Source organism: Uloborus diversus, chromosome 4, assembly GCF_026930045.1.
Source record: "Uloborus diversus isolate 005 chromosome 4, Udiv.v.3.1, whole genome shotgun sequence".
NCBI lineage: Eukaryota > Metazoa > Arthropoda > Arachnida > Araneae > Uloboridae > Uloborus > Uloborus diversus.
This window is the reverse complement of record NC_072734.1, coordinates 68163091-68187603: the sequence shown is the minus strand read 5'-3', so window position 1 is coordinate 68187603 and position 24513 is coordinate 68163091. Positions and strand designations below refer to the sequence as shown.

At 30.7% G+C, this 24513-nt stretch overlaps 1 protein-coding gene across 1 annotated transcript in view; it reads right to left on the bottom strand.

Annotated features, from left to right (window-relative positions):
• Positions 1 to 24513, bottom strand: part of LOC129220619 (ankyrin repeat domain-containing protein 17-like) — a 195540-nt gene that overhangs the window by 55793 nt on the left and 115234 nt on the right. The window contains 2 exon segments of the mRNA XM_054855048.1: positions 1998 to 2637; positions 3823 to 3997. Coding sequence (XP_054711023.1) covers positions 1998 to 2637; positions 3823 to 3997 — 815 coding nt within the window.

Here is a 24513-nt window from a genome sequence, read left to right as displayed (position 1 = left end):
TTTAAAGTTACTGTGGGAAGTAAACATCTGTCCTAAGTCCTGAATTTTTGCAAGGTGATATTAAACAACTTCACCGCTTCTGACTAAGTATCATTCCATTCTCAGAATGAGGGAAGCAAACTCAGCAAATATCAGATCTATACATATGGAATTTCAGCCTCATCCCCCAAAGTGAGGGGTATAAAAATTACATGCACTTAATTTAGTTTTCCAAGAAATTAATTTTTTTAAAGCAAATCTTACTTCTAACAATCCTTTCATGCCTCACTACAATCAATAAATTGACTAGGACCAGTCTAGCTGGGCCCAGAGCCTGTTGCTGGTCGTCACTTTTGTATTTGTATTTGTACTAACAACAATGTATAAATGGTTAAACAAAAAACTTCTTGTGAAGTCAGAAGTTGTCATACATCATTGAACTTCATAAGCATTATTTAAAAACACCTAACCTTAAAAACATCACGCATCAAAATAGTCTTTCTAAATTAAGACAAAATAGTCAAAAGAACAGATTTCCAATTGTCATTAGAAAAAAAAATTCTTCAGAAATATATCTGCCACAAAACTGAACTATATTTTTATTTAGCCTCAATCAAATCAACATTTAACATCCTAAGAACCGAGGTAAAAATATGATTGGTTCCTAAAAGAAATTTGGTATTTAGAGAACAGCTGGTTGGTGCACTCTTTAACACTAAAACCATAATCTGTTTGCTTTTAAATTTTCTTTTTTTTTCTCTCTCTCTGTTCAAGTTACTTGGACATTCCTATACTTATATACATTTTGTGTGTGGGATGTGCAAAGAGCTGAAGAGTTGTAGAATGCCATGGGAAAGTAAAGCGCGGTATCTGTCAAATTTCAATTTTGACATCTATTGCACTTTGGCTTTATTGTACAAGCTTGCTTATTTAATTTCGACTGAAAATAAAGTACAAAAAAAAAAGTCAAATTTCAACAATTTCCTATTGTTAGTATCAGGGGCGGATACAGAAAATCATTTTAGGGAAGGGGGGGCGGTCATGCTAAGGAATCCCACCCCCCATAAACAAACCTACAGCTCTGGTTATGAAACATTTCTGAAACGGCTAGGGGGTCAATAAAAAGAACCAAATCGGCGAGAAATAAGGCACGTAATTGGGGATAAAGGTTACAAATTAATTTTGTAAGCATCAAAATGAAGCAGTAGTTTAAATATTTACTTTCAAAAAGTATAAAATATACTGTATTCATTTACATTTTGTGCATAAAGTGTTTGAACACAATGCAGACAAATACTGTTGTCAACGGTTTGGGAGGGAGGGCAAGGACCCTCCCCTTGAATCCACCACTGGTTAGTATGGAATCCAAAACAGGTTTCTTAAAATATCTCAAAAACTCATTTCTACAAATTCTGTGCTTTACCTTCCCACAGCAGCAAAAACAATTTTCTTTTTGGAAAAAGATTGGTGGACTTCCAAGTACAGATTGCTCTTTTAAAATCCTTTGTGCTCAGAAAATGTCTGCAACAAGTCAGACAAACCAATTCTCTTTTTCAAAAAATTTAACATGTCATTTAAAATTGAATGTAGCTAAAATATTCCATTTTAAATGACATATTGTCAATATATAAAATATATTAGCCTAAGTATACATATAAAATACATAAGCCTAATAAATATCAATTTGCATAAATGTGTAGTTACAGAACTTACTTTGAAGAAAAATATCATTGCATAGTGTAATATAAAAAGGTTTGATTTTATAGATCTAATTGAAAATATGATTATTTTATGTGCTCGGTTTCTCACAATGTATTAAACGTTGATCTAGCTTTATCCTTTGTTTTTTTAAGGGGTGGGGAGGGGGTAGTTAACTTTCTCCAAATATTCCCCCCTATAAAAAAAGTTCCAAATAAATTCGGATGACAGGATTTCTACTGTATTAATACAACCAGAAATGGAATCAAACTTCCCCAATACTAAGTTAAATGTTAATGTACAGGACAATATATACTCACAAGCCAAGTTTTTCAGAGCTTTTGCTTTTTCCTCTTATAGTTGAATTCTGAGCAATAAGGGCACAAATATCTTCATAATCAGATACAGCATTTCCACTAATGCCATTAATGAGAATTTCTTTTTGCTTGTAATTCTTATGAACAAGGTTCTGACATTTCACATCAGCGGTCGTCAGCTGAGTCGCAGCAGGACAGCTAATAGCAATATTTTTTGAAACTGGCAGGGAATTGACACTTGTGCAGTTTGTGGGACTACTTTCATGTTTTTGATTTCGTTTTTTACTATTTCTATTACATGGAATTGAGGAAGTTATCACAATTGATGATTCGGAGCTTTTAGGGGTATGTTTCTCAGCAACTACAACTTCATTTACAACATTTCTATTTTCAGAAACTTGTATCTTGTTCATTAAACTTCTTTTAATTTTTTCCTGAGTCTTTGTTTTATCTCTCTCTCTTCTTTTCTCCGACCTAGAAGGTTCATTACTGCCTTTCTGATTTGTAGAAGTATTTGCATCAGGTTCTTGATTGACATCTTTACATTTTATTTCTGTACTTGAAGGGAAAGTACTTGCAGTAGGAGGCTTTGTTTTTAATGGACTACTACTTGTAGCAGGTAACCTTAGAATTGGTTCAATAGCTGAAAAATAAATAAATAAAGCAAATTAGCATAGTAAGATAAAAATATAAAGTATCTGAGCACACAACTCAAAACTATCTGCAGGTAAGAAGAACAATTTACAGTGGATAGATAAAATAAGCATGTTAATCTCTGTGCGCATGAAAAGGTCATTTTGTAATTTTAAGATGCTTTATTCATCAATGCTCTAGTAATTCACGTTTTTGAGAAAACTTTTTGGTATTAAATGAGTTATTCTGGTACTGTCCCATCTATGAAAAAACATGCATTTATAATAACAGATAAATAAGTTAAATTAAAATCTCTTTAATTAAAAATATTTACTATAAGCAGCTTATAACAAAAATATTTGTATTTTAACTTAGCAAAACTGTTTTTTTTTTAAAAAAAAGAGAAACAGCCCAAAATACCATCTGGTACACCAAAATTACAATCACTATCTCTGGAAAAGCTGAATGCTAAAATTATTTTTTAATGTTCAGTATAAAACTTTTCAAAACGGTACTCATAGGAGTTAATTGGCCCACTGAAAAATCTAATGTCAAATGTAATTGTAATAGTAATACAAAATCAATTCTAATTCCAATCTACTTGGGTGTCGACAAGTCAAGATCAAGGTGTGAAATGCTAAAAGAAGTTCATCAAAGGATCACTCAAAGAAAGTTTGATTGCAATTAGTTCCTTGATTTTTACAAGTGAGTGCCACAATTTTATCAAATAAAAATTTACTGTAAGTAAATTCAAACTATTCAGGATAATAGACCAAAGCATCTGGAAACACAAAACACTGTTATTTAAATATTAGACTATACATAATTATCTTCACACTGTCTGCCTTAAAATATCAGTTTTTTTAATTAAAAAAAGTTTATTTCAAATGGCAGAGAACTTGACAAATTAAAATACAAACAGAACTAAAACGAAGAACAAGGGGAAAAAAGTCATTGTCTCATTTGGTTTCTTGCCTCCCGGTACCATTCTACCAAGGAGCTCGCTCGGAGTGCTCTACAGTGGGAAAGTGGTGGTCATCCATGAAGGTGAGATCTCCATAAAGGGTACAGTTTGGAGTCACATATACACCAATTTCAAAGAGATGTCCAGTCAGGCAGTCATGCTGCACACAAAGTCTAAACATGGCAACCGCCTTGAATCAATTCCTAAAAAAAGTAAAAGAAAAATAATTACTTTCCACAGGATCTTCATCTTTTTCTTCTTCCTCCTCCTCCTCCTCATCTTCCTCTTCATCATCTTCATCTTCGACATCTGACTGGTCACTTTGAACACCCAATGACTGTTTCAATAGGTTTTCACTTTTTTCAGACTTTTTTGATTCTTCAGCAGCAGATTTAGCAGCCCTTAACTATACAAATTTAAAAACTTCATATGAGTTCTTGTCTAAAAAGTTTTAAGCACCAAATTAATAAACAATAATTGAAAGAAAATGAAATATTAAATTTAACTTAGGTATGAAAAGAAAAATTTTTTAAGTGCAGAAAGTAATGTTAATACAGTCGGACCCTGATTTAATGAATTCACCAGGACCAAAACTTTTATATGTTAAATCGGGGTGTGTGTGTTTTTAATGCATTTACCGTACCTAAAACCCCTAATAAGCAACTATGCAAAAATATTAGAAAGTGTACACTTTTTATTCAGCATTTCATGACTTATTACACGCTAGTTAATTTGAAATTTTAAACTGCTGACAATTTCCTTGATATGCAACTCAAAATAGTTCTCTTTACTAAGACTTTAATAGACTTTACGGAGACGGAAAATACTATATCTTTTGCAGCCTGCTGCATGAGAAATTATTTTACAGTTTCCAGACCACGTAAAGCAAAAAGTAACAGCTTTAATGGGAATTTCACTATCGCTTTCTGCATCAGAATCACTATTCGTTGGTTGTCGCCTCGCTCGTCAAAAATTGCTGATTCCAAGAAAAGTTTTTTCTGATTCGGACAATATGGATGTAACATTTGGAAAACAATCCAATATTTTCTAACTCAAATTAACAAAAAAAAATTCTGGCTGTTAAAATAATTCATTATTTCGGAGTTTATTACTCAGTAAATAGGGGTTTTTGCCTTCATTTTACTCGGGGAGGGGGGGGAGAAAAATTTGCTAAATCGCGAAATTCACTAAATCGGGGTTCAACTGTAATCACAATATCGATTTGAATTCTTAAATTTCACCCATTGGCCTAAATTAGGGATGGCCAACAAATCAATCATAAGACAATTTTTTCCTTCTGTAAGTTATTGGACGACTAACTAACAGTACGGAGAGAGGCTTATTTACAGTTTCTTGATCCAAAAAATGAACAGAAAACATTGTTCTTACAGGACAAATTCGCATGCTGCAGATATTGTTCCCTTTGTTGACATATCCTCTTCCACATGATTTCTAATCATAAAGGCTCAAACATCGCAATAAATGAATTTTTATTTGTGCATTTTTAAGAAACATTCTAAACATAGTAACCATTTTTTAAATGTTACTCTTGTCTCTCATCTCAACAGCAAAAAAAAAAAGTTCCAAGGTTGGTAAGTGACAACACACTAATACATCAATTTAATCCTGTTGACAGATAAGTAGCAACCATTGACCACACACATATGCCTCCCAGTCATCTGTAGCACTTACTGTGACCGGCATATCATAAACATCACCAACATCTTTCTAAAAAATAACTTTTACACAAATGGACGTCAGAAAGTATCAAATCATTGTAGTGTCAGTATTTCCACATTATTTTTAATATTCATTTATTTTGAAATTGGCTAATTTCTGTAGCAACATAGTTGGAAAGTCTGTAAATGACTTCCAACCAGTTTCTTTTTGCAAACCCTTTACTAAAAACTGAAAATGTAAATGAAGCCTGCAGGTTGTCATCATCAAAGAACAATAGAAAAAACAGTTTAACTTAGTTACAACTAAAATTTGTTTTTTACATCCATGTACAGTTCATCTAAAAAAAATGAAAAATCAAAATGATCCAAGTAGCATCTACACATATTAGTGAAATTTAAAAAACAAAACAAAAAAAAAGTAAACAAAATAAAACAGACCACTTATCCAACAAGTTGTAGAAGAAAATAAAATGCCTGATGTCAATAAATAACAATTTGCAATGAGATGAATTTGGATCAAATTTTGAAAAGAAAAAAAAAACAGGTAATCAATCTATTTCAGCAATTAATCTTTCAGAAAAGAGACATCTTGATATCTTTTATGTGCAAAAGACAAATTATGTGATGTAGATTATGTGCAAAAGGATAATATATAATACTAATGATACTTCTGTCAGAAAACATGATCAAAATAATACTCAAAAGCTATTTTACTTATTTTGCTAAAAGCTGACAGGGGAAAAAAATGCTAAATTATAATGCACTAATTTTCTATTCAAATATTCAACAAATAATCTCAGATAAAATAATAAATCAAGGTGTACAACAGGGATGCAATTTATCACCACATCTGTTTAACATATACATATTTCATCAGAGTATGGAAGATTAACATCAAAACAGGAATAAGTCTCTGGAAAACTTGTGTTAATAAATAATATACTATTTGCAGACGACTTATGTTTATCAAGACTGTAAAAATAATTTACAACAAGCAATTTTTATTGTCTAAAATTGGAAACAATTTTAACTTAAAGCTCTTAAGGAAAAATACAAAGGTAATGGCTTTTGAAGATAAAAATCCCACAAAAACAAATATCATTTTGGAGAACAAACAATTGAACAAACATCACATTTTAATTATTTAGGATGCGAAATATGTACGACAATGACATACAGAATAAGCTATATAAAATCCCATACATCTGCAAGACTACAAGAAGAGCACCAAGAAACACAAGAAAAGACACTAGATTCAAGTCTTTTAAAACAATGGCAGTACAAACAATAATAAGTGGCAGTGGGACTTGGCCAGAGAGAAAAAAATGATGACAGACTAACTCGGTCTTCCAAGATGAAATCTCTAAAGAATGAAAGGATGTTCCTTAAAGGATAAAAAAGAAGTGATAATATCTGGGAAGAAAAACAAGTTGAATCAATGTTGGAAATTATAATGAATTACAGAAACAGGTGGAGAGAACATTTAGAACGAAGGAGTACAGAGAGTATACCAAGAGCTGCCTTGGAATGCAAGCCAAAGGGAAGAAGAGATTGGGAAAGACCACAGGTAAAAGATGAATAGAGGCCCGAACAGGTTTGTAAAATTTAAACGCGTTGGTTGACGATGATACTCAACTAATCAATCTTTGAGCATTACATGAGAGATGCGTTCTAAGACCCCTCGCGGAAGTCGAAATTTCGCGTTATGGAAAAGAGTATGTAATACAAATTTTTTGTTAACATACCCAATTAGTTTTGACATTTTTAAACACCCTTCAAACTGCTTTAGACATTTTCTTAACTATATATTACCTTTCCTTACATAAAGAGCTGAATTTTTATTGCATTTTGCAAAAAAACTGCAGTATTCAAAATAAAACATCGTTACGGCTGCTCAAAATCAGTGGGAGAGAGATACATCAAATAAAACAGTATGGCACATACAATATGTAGAATAATAAAGTGCTGCACTATAAAAGTTGTACAGTAGATACAATAAAACTTATGAAAAATGTGGATTGGTTATTTATACAAAATAACCAAGTGATATTTAGACTAGTGCGGTGTGGGAACTTGTGTAGTCAGTGATGTAAAAGGATGTAAGTCCACACTTATCACCACGATTGCTTTTGTGTTGTGAGCGAGGAATTTGAGTTAGCTCTAAAATTTGTTACTAGTGAAAATCTTGCGTTTTTGCCATTTGGGGTAAGTTGAATCGCTGTGTAGCGGAAGTAGACTGTATTTTGAAAAAAACTAAGTTACTACCTGCAGTTCAGCATTTACAAAAATCAAGCCAAAATACAATATATTCTGCATGGGTGCCTACAAATGTTCTAGCACACTTGCAAAAGTACAATTGTGCAAGTAAACTTGACAATCTAGAGAACAATTCTGTACGTCCGAGTAAGACTGATGTAAGTCCGAAAATGGCAATTTTTAGTTCATTTGTGTATTGTATGCAGAATCCCCTTTTGCATTGAGCCATGAGAATGTAATTTAAAAAAAAAAAAGATTTGTAATTTTATACCAAAGTTAAAAGAGCATGCGTTTTTATCTTTCGCATACCCCAGGCAAACATTTTTTCCTCTCTCCTGTAAAGTAGTGATTATGTGACTTACATTAGTCTGGCTCTGAGGTACAGAATTCTGCACAAACATAATATGCTTGAGTGTGTAGGCACTTGAACCCTATAAACAGTACATCAGTCTCTCAGGCAGATATTATTAATTTCATTGATAAGTGGCACTAAGGAGTTACAAGGATGGCATGGTTCAAAATTTGTTTTGTTCCCCTTTAACTTGTTATCTATATTGTCAAGTTTCTTGTATAAAAATACTTTTACAAGAATGCTCAAATGTTTGTTGGCACCTGTAGAGAATATATTTCCATTTTGGTCTGACTTTTGTAAATGCTGAATAGCAGACAATCTTCCTCTCAAGAGTCAATGCAGAAGTTTAAACTTTTTTTTTAATGTAACAGAAAAAAGTAAAGGTAAAATAAGAGTGCAGCATTTTGATCTCGAGTACATAGGGGAAAAGTTTTATAGGTTATTGGCAGGAGTTTTCCAGATTCTGTGTGAAAAACTTTCCCCGAGATAAGGAAATTTCCATTTTCATGCGTTTTCTAGGTTTTTTTTTTCTTGATGTATATGAACCCCGACAACAAAGTCAATTCATGGGTAATTTATGAACAAGAACTTCTAGCAGTATATTCACCATCATATATTATCTTTGTATAATATTTACATATACCTCAGGGATGAATTCCTAGAATTCCAATGCGGAACAACAATGAGAAATACAGTCGAACCTCCATATATCGAACTTCCACATATCAAAATTTTCTATGTATCGAAATCCCAGCAAATCTCTATGTTCATTACATAGAAAAATTGTTTCTATATATCGAAAAAATCTGTGTTGAATTTTTTTTCGAAACATTCGTACATTTTTTTCTATTTTAGACTGTTTGTCTCTTGAAAAATGAAGATTAGGGGAGAAAATTATGTTCACTAAAGGTTGCTACGAAACTCATAAGGAATCTGGGGTTGAGGAGTGTGTAGAAAGGTCGTTGTTTCGTTCTGGAGTTCTTAAATTCCCTCAAGTTTATTTCAAATCTTAGTTGTAACCAGTAATTTTGTAAAATCAGTTTCAAGCTATCCCTTCTTTTGTCTGTTGATTATCATTCCTAGCCTTTTTAGCTGCAGAAAAAACCACTCAAGTTAAATAGATTGATTTTTTACTTTTCTCTGGATCACATTGTCAAAACCAGATCCCCTAATGTTGCGGATCAAGTTGAATTGCCAAGGAATGAAGATGTATAAAGGCGCAAAAGTGTCATTTCTGTTATTTTTTGAATTATTAACTTTCATTTAATCTGATGCTCATATAAATTAGAAATTTGGTTTCATACATGAAAATTAGTTTTAATTTTAATGTGTTAGGAAGATTTTAGGATAAAATAAAATTGTTTCTATATATCGAATTTTTTTTCGGCAATTTGCTACTTCAATATATGGAGGTCCGACTAGTTGAATTCTTAGTCAGACCAACTTGATGTGAAAGAAGAAACTTTTTCCACAAAAGTAGTACCAGAACAGCATTCTGGTGTGCTTTGGCACAAATTCACCCCATACATTAAAATCTGTACATGGGAGCTAAAAGCCTGAAAACAAAGTTGGAAAAAAGATGAGTTTTAAGTTTGTCTTTTGCGATTTGCATAACTGGCTTGTTATTTATGGTCTTACAAAATGAAGATTTGGTCATCAATCTCTCAATGCTTTATACCTCTGAATACAGCACGAAAAGTTGAGTAAGACGGTGCTTATTCCAGATTTTGGAGAAAAAAATGGACTTAGCGATTTTTACCTCCCAGGAATATATTTATTCACATACAAAAAGTATTGTATGGTCATTCAAGTTTCTAAATGATTCACGAATTATTCTTCAATTTCCAATATCTTAATTTAAAAACTGTATATTTAAATATTTAAATGGGCATCTCAAAACATTGCTTTGTTCCTTTTATTTCAGGCAGAGCATATAAAACTTAATTTTTTTGGGCTAGCGAAACACATAAGGTTTATCAGAATTCCTAATCTAGGTTTGATGTTAATTAATGGACACAATTAATGCAAGAAATAAAAACATAGTTTGCTTCATTTAGTCAAGTGTAGCTCCCAGGGCTGCCATTTGGGATTTTTTGCAAAACCCAACACTGAGCTCATAAAATTCTCACGATTAGAGTTCAAAAATATGATATTTTCAAAAATATGAAAATATCTGATATTTTGATATAAATCGGATATTTTGATATATATCCGATATTTTCAAGCAGCACAAACTAAAGTCTTCAAAATAGTAAATGCATCCTCCAAGCACTCTGCATTTTCTTATATGATTATTACAATATGTAGACTTATATTAAAGTTTCTTTCTTACTTACATATCTAATATTTCATTTTTATCCATTTTAATGGAGTTAATTTAGCATTAGCTGTTTTACTCATTTTTCTTCTAATAGCTACTTTTACACAGTTATATGATTCAGAAATAAAAAATATGCATTAGTCAGTGCACAGTTAACAGTCAGCTTCTTTTTTTCTGACCAACATTTAATGTTTAATTAAGCACTTTTAATATGATTTAAAATTGTTACATAACTTTGAATATAAAATAAAAGGAATATAATATTACTTTGTTATCTTAATGATGTGTTAATACATCATAAAAATATAGTACATAACTTTTTGGTGTTTTTTAGTAATAAATGAACAATATTATCATGATTAATACAATCTTTATATTGAAAATACCGTAGTTGAAAAAATAAATGTCAAAAAAATATCATGATATTTTCAAAATAAATATTGGATACATATCGTGATATATATCATGATATATATTGACTGATATGTATTGGCGAACCCTGCTCACGATCAAGGAAGAAAATTCAAGAACTTGCCAATAAGAATTCTTATTCACTTTTTGTAAATGCTACTATTGCAGTTAGTGAATGATTTATCTTAAAATTGATAAAATGAAAATTTGAAGTAATAAATACTAAAATTGATCTATATATTTTTTTTTTGGAAAAATTTCTTTGAGGTGTCTATGATAACAAAAAAAAAAGTTTTGTAAATGTTTTAACTTGATACAAATAGATGGATAGTACAAGATAGGTAAGAAAATTATACAAGAGTCAGAAGTAATGTCTAGGGCTAAAGAGGGGAAGGTTTTATTTTATTTTATTTATTTTTTTTTTTTTTTGGATCTACAAAACCATTTTAAATGTTTAAGCATGTGCATCTATGGTTGAGGCAGAATAGTGACATAACAGGGCAGAATTATGAAGGCTACATAGGTTTTAATCATCACCTCATTACAATGCTGGCAGGTAAGGTTTGCCCCAACTATTGATTGTTAAGCCAAAAAAACTATAATTTAGTGAAAATATTATGTTTTATACTGCCGTGCTAAGCACAAAAGTGGTATCTACAGCTAAGTTCAAAATGAGAAATTACCCTTTTAAAGTTGTGGGCCTTCATGCATTTGATTCAGATGAAACTTTTTCAGAATTTTTTAAAAAATATTTCCCATTGACAAATGACCATAAAACATCCTACTTGGGTAAAATATGTGTCAAAGAACCACCTGGTAACAATAACTCAATTTTGACAAAAAGTGCAGATACGACTTTTGTGCTTAGTAGAGACGTACCGAGTACTCGGTAACTACTCGGTACTCGGCCTACTCGGCCAATTTGCCGAGTACTCGGTACTCGGCCAAATTCTGATCAGATACTCGGCCAATACCGAGTAGTTGCAAAAAATTGAATATTCTCCAAGGCAGATAAAAATTTATCAAAAAAAAGAGCAAGCATTGTATTCTGCAATCATTTACAATTAAAATTTATAAGTCAAATTTAAATTTTGAGAATAATGAAGTTTGTAATGCTTTAATGGAATAACTCTTTATTTTAATGTCCCCAAAGCTAATAAAACTTATTTTTTAAAAATTATGCAAAAAAGGTAAGTATAGAAAATATGGAATTTTTATATTAAAAATGAATTTTTGCTACAAACAAAAATTAGTTATAAAAAATATAAAAATATCTTTGCTTAAAAAATAAAAGGAAATAAAACAACGTTAAAAGTACAGTGCAGGAACACTGCAGACACGTGTTTTGGCATTACAAGGAATTCCTTCTACAATGCACAAAATGGGAGCTCGTGGATTTAAAGGCATCCGACAAAAGTCGGATTTTTTTTGTAGAATGTCTTTACATTCTTTAGCTCACATGTTATGCACTGAAAAAGACGTTCCTTGTAACGGGGAGGGGGGGGGGGGCAGAAACACGTATCTGAAGTGTTCCTGCACATTTGTTGTATTAAAAAAATTATTTATGTTTGGCGGACTAAAGCTATAATTGATTGGTATACAGTGAAACCCCTTCTAACGGACACCCCTCTTATGCTGACAATTTTTTATTCCCCAGTTCCAATGCAAATAACATTATTAAACCCCTATCCTGCGAACACCTCTCTGTTGCGGACAAAAAAAATTGTCCTGTTAGTGTCCGCATTAGAGGGATTTTACTGTAATTTGTTTTAATTCGAACTTGATTAATCATACCTTTTATTTATTAATTTTTAATTTTAAAAATAATTTTTTTGTAAAATTTTTGACACAAACAAAATTGTTTATATAATGCGTAATTGAATTTCAGCAGGAATTTAGTTTTAAAAACTATTATATGGACAAGGAGGTCTATACTATTATTAAAATGAGTTCAAAATTCATCACATGTGTGTCGGTGGTTCTTCTTAAAACGTAATTGGTACTTGGTAACTCGGCCAAGTAGTGAAAGGCCGAGTACTCGGTACTCCGCGAAAGTGCTACTCGGTACGTCTCTAGTGCATAGCACGGCAGAATAGATAAAATCGTAAAACTTTCAACTTTTTATGTACAATCAAATTTCTGGTCTGTTCAAATACATTCGCAAAATTTTCAGGTAGTGAAATTGCCAATATCTTGGTTCCAATATCTAAGTGCATTTGCAAAACTAAAGAAACGACAGATATAAAACTGAATTTATAGAATACTGCTTGTTATTACTACAGCAATGAGTTAGTTAAGCATCACAAGCAGTTGGAATCAAATGGTACATAATATAGATGTAGCAGGACAGCGAAAGTAAACTATCAAATTAACCGGAACTCAGAACTTTAGAGATAACAAACCAATCTCTTTCTAACTCTAACCAAAAAAAAAAAAAACACGAGCCCTGAAATTGCTGCAGTTGACTCAATTGCACTTACACAAAATTTAACAAATCATTTGTTCATCACTAAGCAATAAATGAATTTACAGACAAAATGTGAACTAGTCATATAAAATAAGGACCTTCCTATGCTTCGTTTAGTTGTTTTATTAGCATATGTTTTGATTCTATAAAATGTTAAATAAGTAACTCCTAAGCAGAATACCTTGTGAAGTTCTGCAACAAAAAATCACTAGAATAAAATTGTTCTGCAAGATGAATTCATACATTATAGTTTTACCTTCAGAACATGGTCAAAAACAACAATTAAGCAAAAATATAATTGTACATGCAGACATTTTTCAATCACCGTGATCCAAAAATCAAAACCATTTCATACTGGAGTACAAAAATTAATTTTATTAATTTGTTTAGTACTCAGTCTTACTGCAGAAAAAAGCATGAAATTCAAATTTCAGGCATAGATTCTTAACAGGAAATGCAAAGAACTACACTACCTCTCCAATCGGCACCTAAAAGTGTAGTCTCCTGTTCCAACCATCAAAGAGTTCTGAGCACTTGGATACCTTTCCAAGTACCTCATTGAATTAGAAACTGTGTTTTCCCTCAGAATAACAGCACATGGCCAATAGATGGCTACACAAAAATGTTGAATGTAAAATTTCATCCACATTTCATCAATCATTTAAGGATTGTGGTTTCCAAAGTGCTTAAGCTGCATAAAGCAGGTGGAGACAATCAGATGACATTTTCTACAAAAATCTGTAGAATTTTAGCAAAATTTTTGCAGATTTCTTTAAATTCAAAGTAAATTTAAAGTTTCTGCAAATGACAAAACTTTGCTAGAGTTTTCAGCCGAATTAGCACAATTTGAAGAAATTTTAGATTTATTTCTAATTTGCAGAGAGAGAAAATAAATTTTTGCAAAGTTACCTCTTTCATTGGAAAATATTTACAGAAAATCTGCAAAGTTTCCTGCAGAAAATTTATCAAAGCTTCCCCTCAAATGTGAACAGAATTGTTCGGCAGTTCAGGCAAAATTTAGTAGTATTATCAGATACAGTTTTATATTGGGATAAGTAATAATGAGTCTGTTCATTTTATGAAACAAATGAGAGGAATGATTTGTGAATTTTGGAAAATTTAAGAAGTTTCAAGTGAGTATTGCTTAGGTACATTTGAAACCCTGACACTAAACTAAAAAATCTGAAAAGTAGCTGCCATTGTTTAACTGTGTTTAAAGATTAATACATTGAGGATTAATAAAGGACTAAAAATCTGTATATGATATGAAGTTTTTCACATACATATTACATTATAACTTGTTATTAGTTTCAGTAATAGGACAAATAAGATTTTTGATTGAAAATTTAAAATCTTATATTATTTTCAAACTTATGCTATATTCAAAAGAAAAACAATGTATGTATACTTTACAGCTCAGATCATCTTCATTTTTTTTAAAATTTATTTAATGTTTTTTTATTTAATAGAAGAACATTTTAGGCACAGGTTTTTTTTTAATCTTTAAATAAAATTCAGAATTTTTAAAAATTAAAAAACTTATGTTACGCAAAGGGCTTTTTTTCAGTTTACTTATTTTAAATCCAATACAATAACTGATGTCCTGCAACCAGGGTTTAATTTGCATGGGAGCTCACTGAGGTTGATCTCCCATGCTTTTTTTTTTACAATTTTAGGAGAATTTTTGCGTATTCAACAGAATTGAGACCTATTTATGCATCAAAAAAAAGTTCCGAAGATTATAGGGCTAATGGACTTCTTTTGACAGAAATTATGTATTAGCTACAACAAAATGTTTCGCGGTTTTTCGCATAACAGACAACTGATTAAAATATTTTACAGAATACATGCGTGAAACATACGATTGTGATTAATTCACATAGAATTTTGTTATGTCAAGGTTGTTATTCCTACGTTCAATATCCTAAAGTTCCAACAAAGAATAAGGCTCTCTAAGGAATGTCTCAAGATGTTTTCGGTTTGTTACAAGTTGTTGGTTAACTTACAACGGTTTTGCAATGCAAACAGAAATCATCTTTTGCAATGTAACTTCAAACATGTGTATGCACATTTTTGTTTATAATTTGTGGTTCACTAACATTGATTATTTATGTTATCTTATGGTTCAAAAAGAAAACAATCAAAGCTGGTCTTAAGGCTAACAGAGCTCATAGGAAACCAATTAAAATTTGAATCAACATTAAAAACTATGAAGATATCAATACTTTTCAATCTCAATATTAAACTAATGCACTGACAGGGTTCATACTCTATTTGGATAAAAAAAAATTTATGACTTTTCCAAGACTTTTTCATGACTTAAGTGAAAATTTTCATGACCTCTTTACTCGAAAAGAATAGCACTATTTAATCTCAAACTCGATAATTTTTGGAAATGAGCATTAGCGAAACGTCTACATGAATGCCACAGCCTCATTGAAGCACTTACTCGTAATGGGAAAAATATAAGTGTACACCTAAAAAAAACTATTCTTATTCTTCTTCATCATATAAATTTAAGTAAAGTAAAAATGCAGTGAAACAAATTTGATGATGCTTAAATGTCACATATTTTATTTATAAACAGGCAGAATGATATTGAATGGGACAAAGGTTGAATGAGTCATCACTAAGTTTCAATAAATTTGCTTCAAAAGTTGCCTTTTAGTGTCAACAGTGCATTTAATCATCCACGTTACCTGACAGTATTTTGATTCTTTAAAGTAAAGCCACATAGTTTAGTTTTTTATGCTTTTCTAAATCAGATCTTTTTTGAAAAAACCCTTTAGTAATGAATCAATCTTCTGATTCAAAAGTATACTTGTTTTGTTTACTTATTTGCACATTTTCAAATGCATATAAATTAATAGAAACAGAAATTCCAGAACATGCTTGATTCCTGACATTGAACGTAGCAGTGGGTCACATGGATAAGTTTTGCGGGGCGTATGTTGGGCACTACTGTTTTAGAGTATTAGAATTCCTCTTTTTCTATATTCTATTGCCTGACTAAAAACCTTTATTTTCTAAAATCTTCAACAAATGAAGATAAACTCTGATCAATTTAATAATAAAGTTCTTAAGAGTGATGGAATCGAACTCGGATGCAATTGAATTGCTTTTTTTCTTTTTGAGTGGGCGTGGCAAAACTAAGAACGTGAAATTTCGCTACTACAGAATATGAAACATAAGAAGTGTTGAAAATAACAGTACATTCAAAATAAATGATGTCCAAGCAGTAAAATCACATCGCAAAAAAAGACAAGCGGCTGCAATAGAAGTGGATGCAATGAGATTTCAAAATTCAGATTTGATTTTGGGATTGTTCAATTTTCCACTTTTAATAGCTTTTATGTGTGCTATACAGTTAAATCACTCAAGATTTCTAATGCTCCTTTAGTTACTGTTACTTTCTCTTTGTTCAGGACATTTTTCCATGACTTGAAATAAATTTCCATGACTTTCAATGAAATTTTCAATTTTCCATGACTTTTCCAGGTCTGAAATTTGCTTATTTTTTTTCCATGACTTTCCAGGATTTCCATGACCCGTATGAACCCTGACTGACTGATTTATTTTTAAACAAATTACAAGGCATTTCAGATCATATTTTTGCAGATACTGAACTTTAAGTTCATAATGAAATGAATATTTTGGCCTGTGCATGTCATGTTTATATGGCTGGGAAAATTCAATTTTCAGTAGAAAAAAAACTGTGGATGGTAGTTTAGACATTAAATTCAGAAATATCAAAACAATTAAACTTTAGGATGTGGTTCTTTCTTAATTTAATTGTGAGAACAATGGCTGAAACAAAGGACCTACAAGGTTGCACAGTACATTATTCCAATTAAATCAACACATTTTATGTCACTAGTGTAAGTAGTATTCAAATAAGAAGGAATGCTTCAATTTGTTTGCAAACCTGCAGTAGAATCATGTGTAACATTAAAGTGGGAGATAGTTTATCCTAGAAAGCAAACTACACTGCTGAAACTGGCTATGTAACTACACTGCTGAAACTAGCAATTTTTGTATTCCAAGTTAAATATTTTCATTTTATCAATTGGATTTTCATAGTATATAATTTACTTCATTTAAAACAATGTTTCATACCATTAACTGCATCTGTGATAAATTATGTGCATGGAAAATTTGCTATACATACTTTATCACAGAATTCATCTGTTATCATTTATCTCAAATATTAGGCTGCAGATTGAATGCAATACAGAAAATACATTCAATTATGAACACTAGAAAACTAAAACAAGGTAATGTATATTATAAAAAACTTTTTGCACATCATAATGCTTAAGTGTTCATTAGACTTAAATGCTTAAAGCAATCCCACATATGCAGCAGTGTAATTCCCAATGGATAAATTGTCAAATAAAACTTGCCGTATATAAATAAAACAGATGAAACAAATGTGCAATGTCATCTGGTTGTATAAAGTTACATAATAACTCCTCTGTTGATAATCTTGTGGTTTCTGTGCATGGACAATCTGCAAATGAATTTCATTTGCTGATCAAATCCCTGAAATAATGGATTGGGAAAAATCTTCAGTGCTATTACTTGAATGCTTGTACTTAGGCTACTTCCTGCATCACAGTATGTAACAAATTTTTCTCACTGTTCAAGGTCTGTTTAATTTGTTCCATTTATGGCAGCACTCACAAAAACATCTCTCAACTTTCAGTGCAAACATGAAACATAAGGCTCAATTAAGATATCAAAGCATCCAAAGCCAAATTACTTTTCGGAGCACCCTGTATTCAAACTTTGCAACTTTAACCATTGGATAAAACAATTTCAGTCATTGACTAAAACAACTTTTAACATTTGGGGACCAGTAAATAGTGCCTAAGGATAATAGCCAAGAGGTGGGATGTGTGCGGAGAAAAGTAAATAGTGGGGACCCTAGGCCACAGCTTACTATGCCTGTTCAGTAATTAAAGCCCTGATGAAACAATCATACGAGGCATACATTTCCTCAAAATGTTTCTGGCACAAGAATTATTAGGTCTCCACATGTGGCAAGTATATTATTAAATTCAACATTATGCACTGGTTAATTCTACATCCCTAACCATTATAAACGTGCTAATTTCAAAAAATTGCATCATGCAATCAACTTTCAATGGTAGGAATGAAGTTTTTGTATCCCTGAAACTCGGAACATTCTTTATACACCTGCTTTGTCTTCTATAAAAATGGAATTGAATGATATTAAAATCAGTTTTGTAAATAATAATCTAAGTTACAAGTATAAAAAGAGCTTGAGAAAAAAATAGAGATAAAAAATTTCTTCTTAAATACAAAATAAAGTCTAGAAACACCCTTAGCAAGATACTTTCCTACAAATACATTCACACAGACAAACAAATGGGTAGTCGTAAATCCAAACAGAGCAAACTTTTGATAATGTGGATTCTTTTCCTTCAATTATTTTATTTCAGGGTATAAAATGTATGTTCAACGTAATGTTGCCACATATCCAGTGGCTTCACAACTCTTGACATCTTTTTAATTTATTAATTTTTCCCTTTCTGATTCCTAAAGAAAAGTGTGCTGCACATTGTGATCATACAAATGTTTGAAGAAACAATAGTTAAAAAATTCACTCTGAAAGTGAATCACTCTCTATATGGTAATCAATCCACTCGATTTGTGACCATACATTTACTGGTGAGAAAAAATAAATAAAATTCTGTTCAACTTCAACAGGCTAAGTTAATGATTGCACTTTTTTCGGCGAAAATTTTGGGCTGATGCTTATTATCAGCCTCCAACATAGGAGATGAATTTAGAGACACTTCGGAAAACACAGCATGCTAATACTTCATAAAAACTAGAACTCTAATTTACATTACAGAGTTTCAAAAGCAAATTGACACTAAAACAAATTCAAACTAATGAAAACTCTACACCACAAGAGAGTTCTGTGTAATTGTAAAAAATGTAACTGACAGGCATCTGAAAAACCAACATGCATAAGTCCATAATTTTTTTGACTTGTTAGCAAAATTTTTTTTTTTGTTTTTTTTCTTTTCTTTTTTTTTAAATATAAACACAAAAAACACAGTAAGTTTGGGAAAAATGAAAAAAAAAAAAGTTTTTCATTATTATTAAAAACAATTACACCCAATTTTGTTAAAATTATATTGTTTACCAAAGGTGTGGTGTTGAAAGAAGTGATTCCTTGGAGCAGATGTTCAACATTTTTCTTATAAGGTTGCTTCAAGTGAGATTGATTTCTTTTTTCCTAACAAAATAACAAGGCAATGGAAAAACTAAGTTGCATTTAGTACAGAGAAAAATACCAGAATATATATATTTATATATATTTCTTTACTCGATGAATAAATTTTGTGGAGTGAAAGATCAAAGACTAGATGAAAAAAACTATAGTTAAGTGGCCATTATTGCACGCTTTTACTGGATTTTGGGACATTATCAATGCTTCATTAATAAACAAGTATAGTCGTTAAATTAATCTTTGAAAGATGTAGTTTTTTAGTCACGATGAATCTACAGCTAAAGTCATTAATATATAGCAGCTACATGAAAAACATATAGGTATAGAGAAGCTTGTGGTCAGTGTCCCCCCCCCCCCCCTCGATTTGTGTGGTTTTAGCTAGGGGAGAAAACTTCAAATAATGAGTATGTTTCATAAATGCAGCTGGCTCACAACATTAAAAATCATCAAATTGCACAAAAGTAGCATTTTAAAAGGAGATTCATTAAACAACTTTCATTTAATGTTTGTTATGATTACCAGAAAATTATTCTCATTAAAAAGCATTCAAGTGAAAATCTAAATGAAAGGGGGAAAATTATGTAATAGTAGGGAAAAAAAACACCAATTAGTAATTTCCAAACAACATAAAATTATGCCATGTGATTGCAATTGCAAAAAGTTTTGAAAAGTAAATTTTTCAAACTGTCTAAAATCTTATTTTACATACAAATGAAAAAACTGAAAATTCATGTAGACAAAATAAAATACTTTTAACACGCTCGCTCGTTGTGGAGGAATTGGTTTTACACCAATATAGCAGCAGACACAAATAATAACAGTACTGATTGAAGAGGAGCTGTTTTACTAGATGCAACATTATGAGATTCCGCAATATACTGTTACTTAAACATAAATTACGTAACAATATATTTGCAGGACACACATCAAATAATTTTACTACAGTAAACCTATCAATTAGTCATCATTTTATAAATTTAACTGTAGCTTCTTTTCAAAGCAGAGATATTTTTAATGCTCCAAAAAGCACATTTCACGAACTGAAAAATTGAAACCTAAAAAATTTCGTCAAGTGTATTTGCAAATTGCTTCTCATTTTAAACAATACATTTGACTGGTTTGATTTAAATGTCAACTGACAAACATTCTAAACAATAAAATCAAAAGAGTATAAATTTCTTTTTTCCCTGCCATTTTCTATTTCATTCATTTTCCTCTTTTTAGGATTTGATCACCATTATGGTCTTTGTTTTTGTATATTCTACTTCTAACTCCTATAAAAAATCTTAAGGAGTGTTTTTATAATCCTGGCTATATCTCTGTTTCAAAGTAAGACCAGAAGAAAAAATAGGAAAATACTTAAGTACAATGTTGACAAAGCATGTCTTGCCTAGTACATTTACATTTATCGAAAAGGAACAAAGGGCATAAGTCAAAAGATTTTAAAATGACACAGTGATTTTTTTCCAACAAAAAATAAAGAACTATGAAAAGTTTAAAATTAAAGAATTTCGTTCCTGCATGATTTTGCATGCTTGTCTTCAGTGTGCAAACAAAGACTTTTTTAAAATAAAGACTAAACAAAAATTGTATGACCCAAGAAGACGTTTTACATCGATTTAATCAATTTTCAGCTGGTAGTGAAAAAGTGAAGAATAACTATCAATTTTTAAGAACGAGCAATGTTTTTTTTTTTTTTTAATTTTTATTTTTTTAATTAGTTTACGTGTTTTTCTATTAAGCTAGAACATTTTTCTACATTAAAAAAAGTTTCTCTGCTGAAATATTTAAAGAGTTACGGAATTACTCTTTAGAGTCAATTGTCTTAAACCTCATGAATCTCTTGAAACTGTTCGGAAAAAGTAGATGGCTATGACATACCAAAACCAACCTAGAGTTTGTAATAGAAAGACATTGATCTTTAATAAAAGTGGATTCATAACAATAGATGGCACTACCTTTACATAATTCCTTCTTCTCAGTGCTGTAAATCTTTCTTGTTGATCTGTCTTGTACTATTTGTACAATTGTATTGATAGATGGCTGTTATTCTACGTAAAGGAGGCAAGACGTAAAGTTCAGTCCTCGCCAAACCTGAGCAATAGCTTCAAAAGAAATAATTTTTGTTATATATAGTTGAACATTCTAAATGACGTCTCCAGCTTTGAAAATATTCTTCGAAATCATGTTCCAAGAACTGGGCTAGTTAGTTTGAATTGATCAATTTTGTTGAGAAATTACCGTTTTGCACAAGCTCTGTAAAACATTCGCTAAAAATGAATTAAGCCATTGGGGAGGGGAGAATCACTGCACTCTGTAGGGGTGAGAAAAAATTTCGACATTAAAAATAAAGTTGTTCTATAATGGTTCAAAACCAAAAATGCTTCAGTCAATTTATAGCTGATCAAGGAAAGGAACTTTAAAATATTTTAGCAATGAGCGGAAACTAACAGATAAGTGTTATCCAAAAAGTATATAATTTCCTCAAAACTTCAGCCACTATTAAAAAAGTGTAAAACATTCACTTCATGTAGCTTTGTAACCTTTCAGTAATTCAGAGTTTTTCCACTGACTTTATTGGCTTCACCATTAAGCATCCATTTCATTTTTCTCAGTTCCACTACAGAAAACTAAAGTATAAGAAAGAAGTCCTCTATTATTAAGTCTCTTTTAATTACTTTGTTCATTTGAAATATTTCAGTGATATAGTTAATCAAACTAACATGAAATACTTATGAATTAACGAGTTCGAAACCCAGTCACCTCCTAGGTTTTATCAAAGGAGATGGATGACTGGTTTTTAGACTCATTAATTTTAAATTTCCTTCATGATAAATTAAATTTGTTATTAATTTTTTACGCCCTCATAACCTATTACAATGCAAGTTTAAAATTTAAAAATTTTGATAAAAGCTAATTTGTGCTTAATGGACTCTCTAATGTAACATTTTCAAACATTTTTTGCCATTTACTAAACAGAAATTCCACTGCACTTTTAATCTTAAGACTTATGCAAAAGGACAATTTTAAATCTATTAACTTTAGACTTACACAACTTATTTCTTGTTATTAACTTACACAAGATGAGACAAATTAAAAAACTTATCAATCATTCAGTGATACAGTTATCTGGGAGATTCCAATCAAAATGTTAATCTTCAAACAAGATATATTTGATGAGCTAATTTAAATTTTGATAAGCATTTACTGATTGCTATGGCCAAGGCTAAGAATGAATTTGAATTATTTGAAAAACATAAGTCTAAAATTCTAATTAAATGCTTTATTTGAAATTTACTAAATGACAAAGAGTATATACATATATGTATATAATAAATACATAAAAAGCAAATCATATATTTTACAAGATTAAAAGCACAGTTCAACATTAAAATAAAAAGTATAAACAAATTTCATTACACTGAACTCTTGATTATCACTGCTAATTATTGTCTAGATTTACACAGAAAACTTACTTTGATAATTTAAATAAAGCTCTGCAAAACTGCTATTAAGTTTAAGTGGAACAAAATTTCTTTCCTATTCATATTCTGCAGACATAAAAGTTGTGCAAAGAATTGTTCCCATTTTTTAGATAAAGAAACAGTTTACTCCTCTCAATATTCCCCACCCTTCGGGGCAATCTCATCTCTAATCTAAAGTTAGAGACATTGAAATCCATGTTATTGAGTTCTTCCAAAAAAAAACTCACCAATGAATGGATTAATGATTTCCAAAAAGGGCTCAGCATTTATTTTGATGCATAGGAAATCTAAAAAAAATGGATTATCAAACTATTTTCAAACTGTACGGATAATCCATTAATTGGATAATCTGCATGCAGATAATTAGGAGTTCAGTGCAATATCAAACCTTTCATTGTTACTTAACAAACTGGCATTTAAAGCCAATGCATAACATTGCTAAAAGGTCCTTAATAATCAATTGCACACAAAGAGATATTGTAGTTTTTACACTTGAAAAACAAAACTTAAAAAATGTAAGGGAGAAAAGTACCAATTTCATACAAAGTATTAGTTGAACCGGAAGTTATTTAAATTAAATGGATTAGTATGCCATCCAGTGAACTAAAACTATGAAATGATAAAAGAATGATCTTATCCAATATACTAGAGACTTGCACAGGACCCCCCCCCCCCCCCCTTTAAAAAAAAAAAAAAAAAAAAATCACACTATACGTTGGAAACTAGTGATTGGACTGAAGAGCAAATTTCAACTCGGACAGATACCTTGGCGTGTTCCAACCAACTCTTAAATGAAAAATAAAAATTTTCTTTATCAGTCATATTTACTAATTATTATATTTGCACTATTTTAAAAATATTTTCTAGTTTTTGTTCAAAAAGACAGATTATTTTTTGTTCTTATTAATCACTATAGTTTGGAAGATTATCTCTTATAAAAGCAAATACATATAGGTTTCAACTTACTATGTATATGCATTTCTGCCCTATTTTTAAAAGAAGATTATTCATAAATTCCATTCAGTTTTGTCGGCATTAATTAAAGAAAGATAACTACTCAATTAATGACTACATATAATAGTTACAAGATCACAAATAATATGTATTTGTCTTGCATAAAACAATTCCAATGCAATGTTTACTTTCAAATAGTAACTAGTAGTTAGAGACAGATTAAGACATGATCCAATTGGGGTCATGCTACCAAAATAGGGAAGGAAATAGAGAATCAGGATGTTTGAAATGTGGGAGCAATTTTGAATTTGAAAAAATAATAATAAAACGCTAAAGAAACTATAAGTAAGAGCTCAAACACTGTACAAACCCCAATTTTTAATACAAAAGAAGACCATATATATTACTACTATAAATAAGAATGAACAAATAAAAACTACAAATGAAATAAAAAGGCACCAATAAATATACATAGCAAACTGTATACATCACTTGAAAATATTTTTTTTATCTTCAGATGTGAGAATTAAACAAATCATCTAGAGCAAAATTCTAGAACGCATATCTTTCAACTTTTGAAAGTCAAACTATTAAATTTGATAAATAACATGAAGTTGCTACATTTAAATTCAGTTCTAAAACACTGGACTAGGTTATAAAATAACCAGTGAAAATATTAGCATTGCAAAGATAGTAATGGTTTTAAAACATCACCAAAAGTATTAGTTCAGTT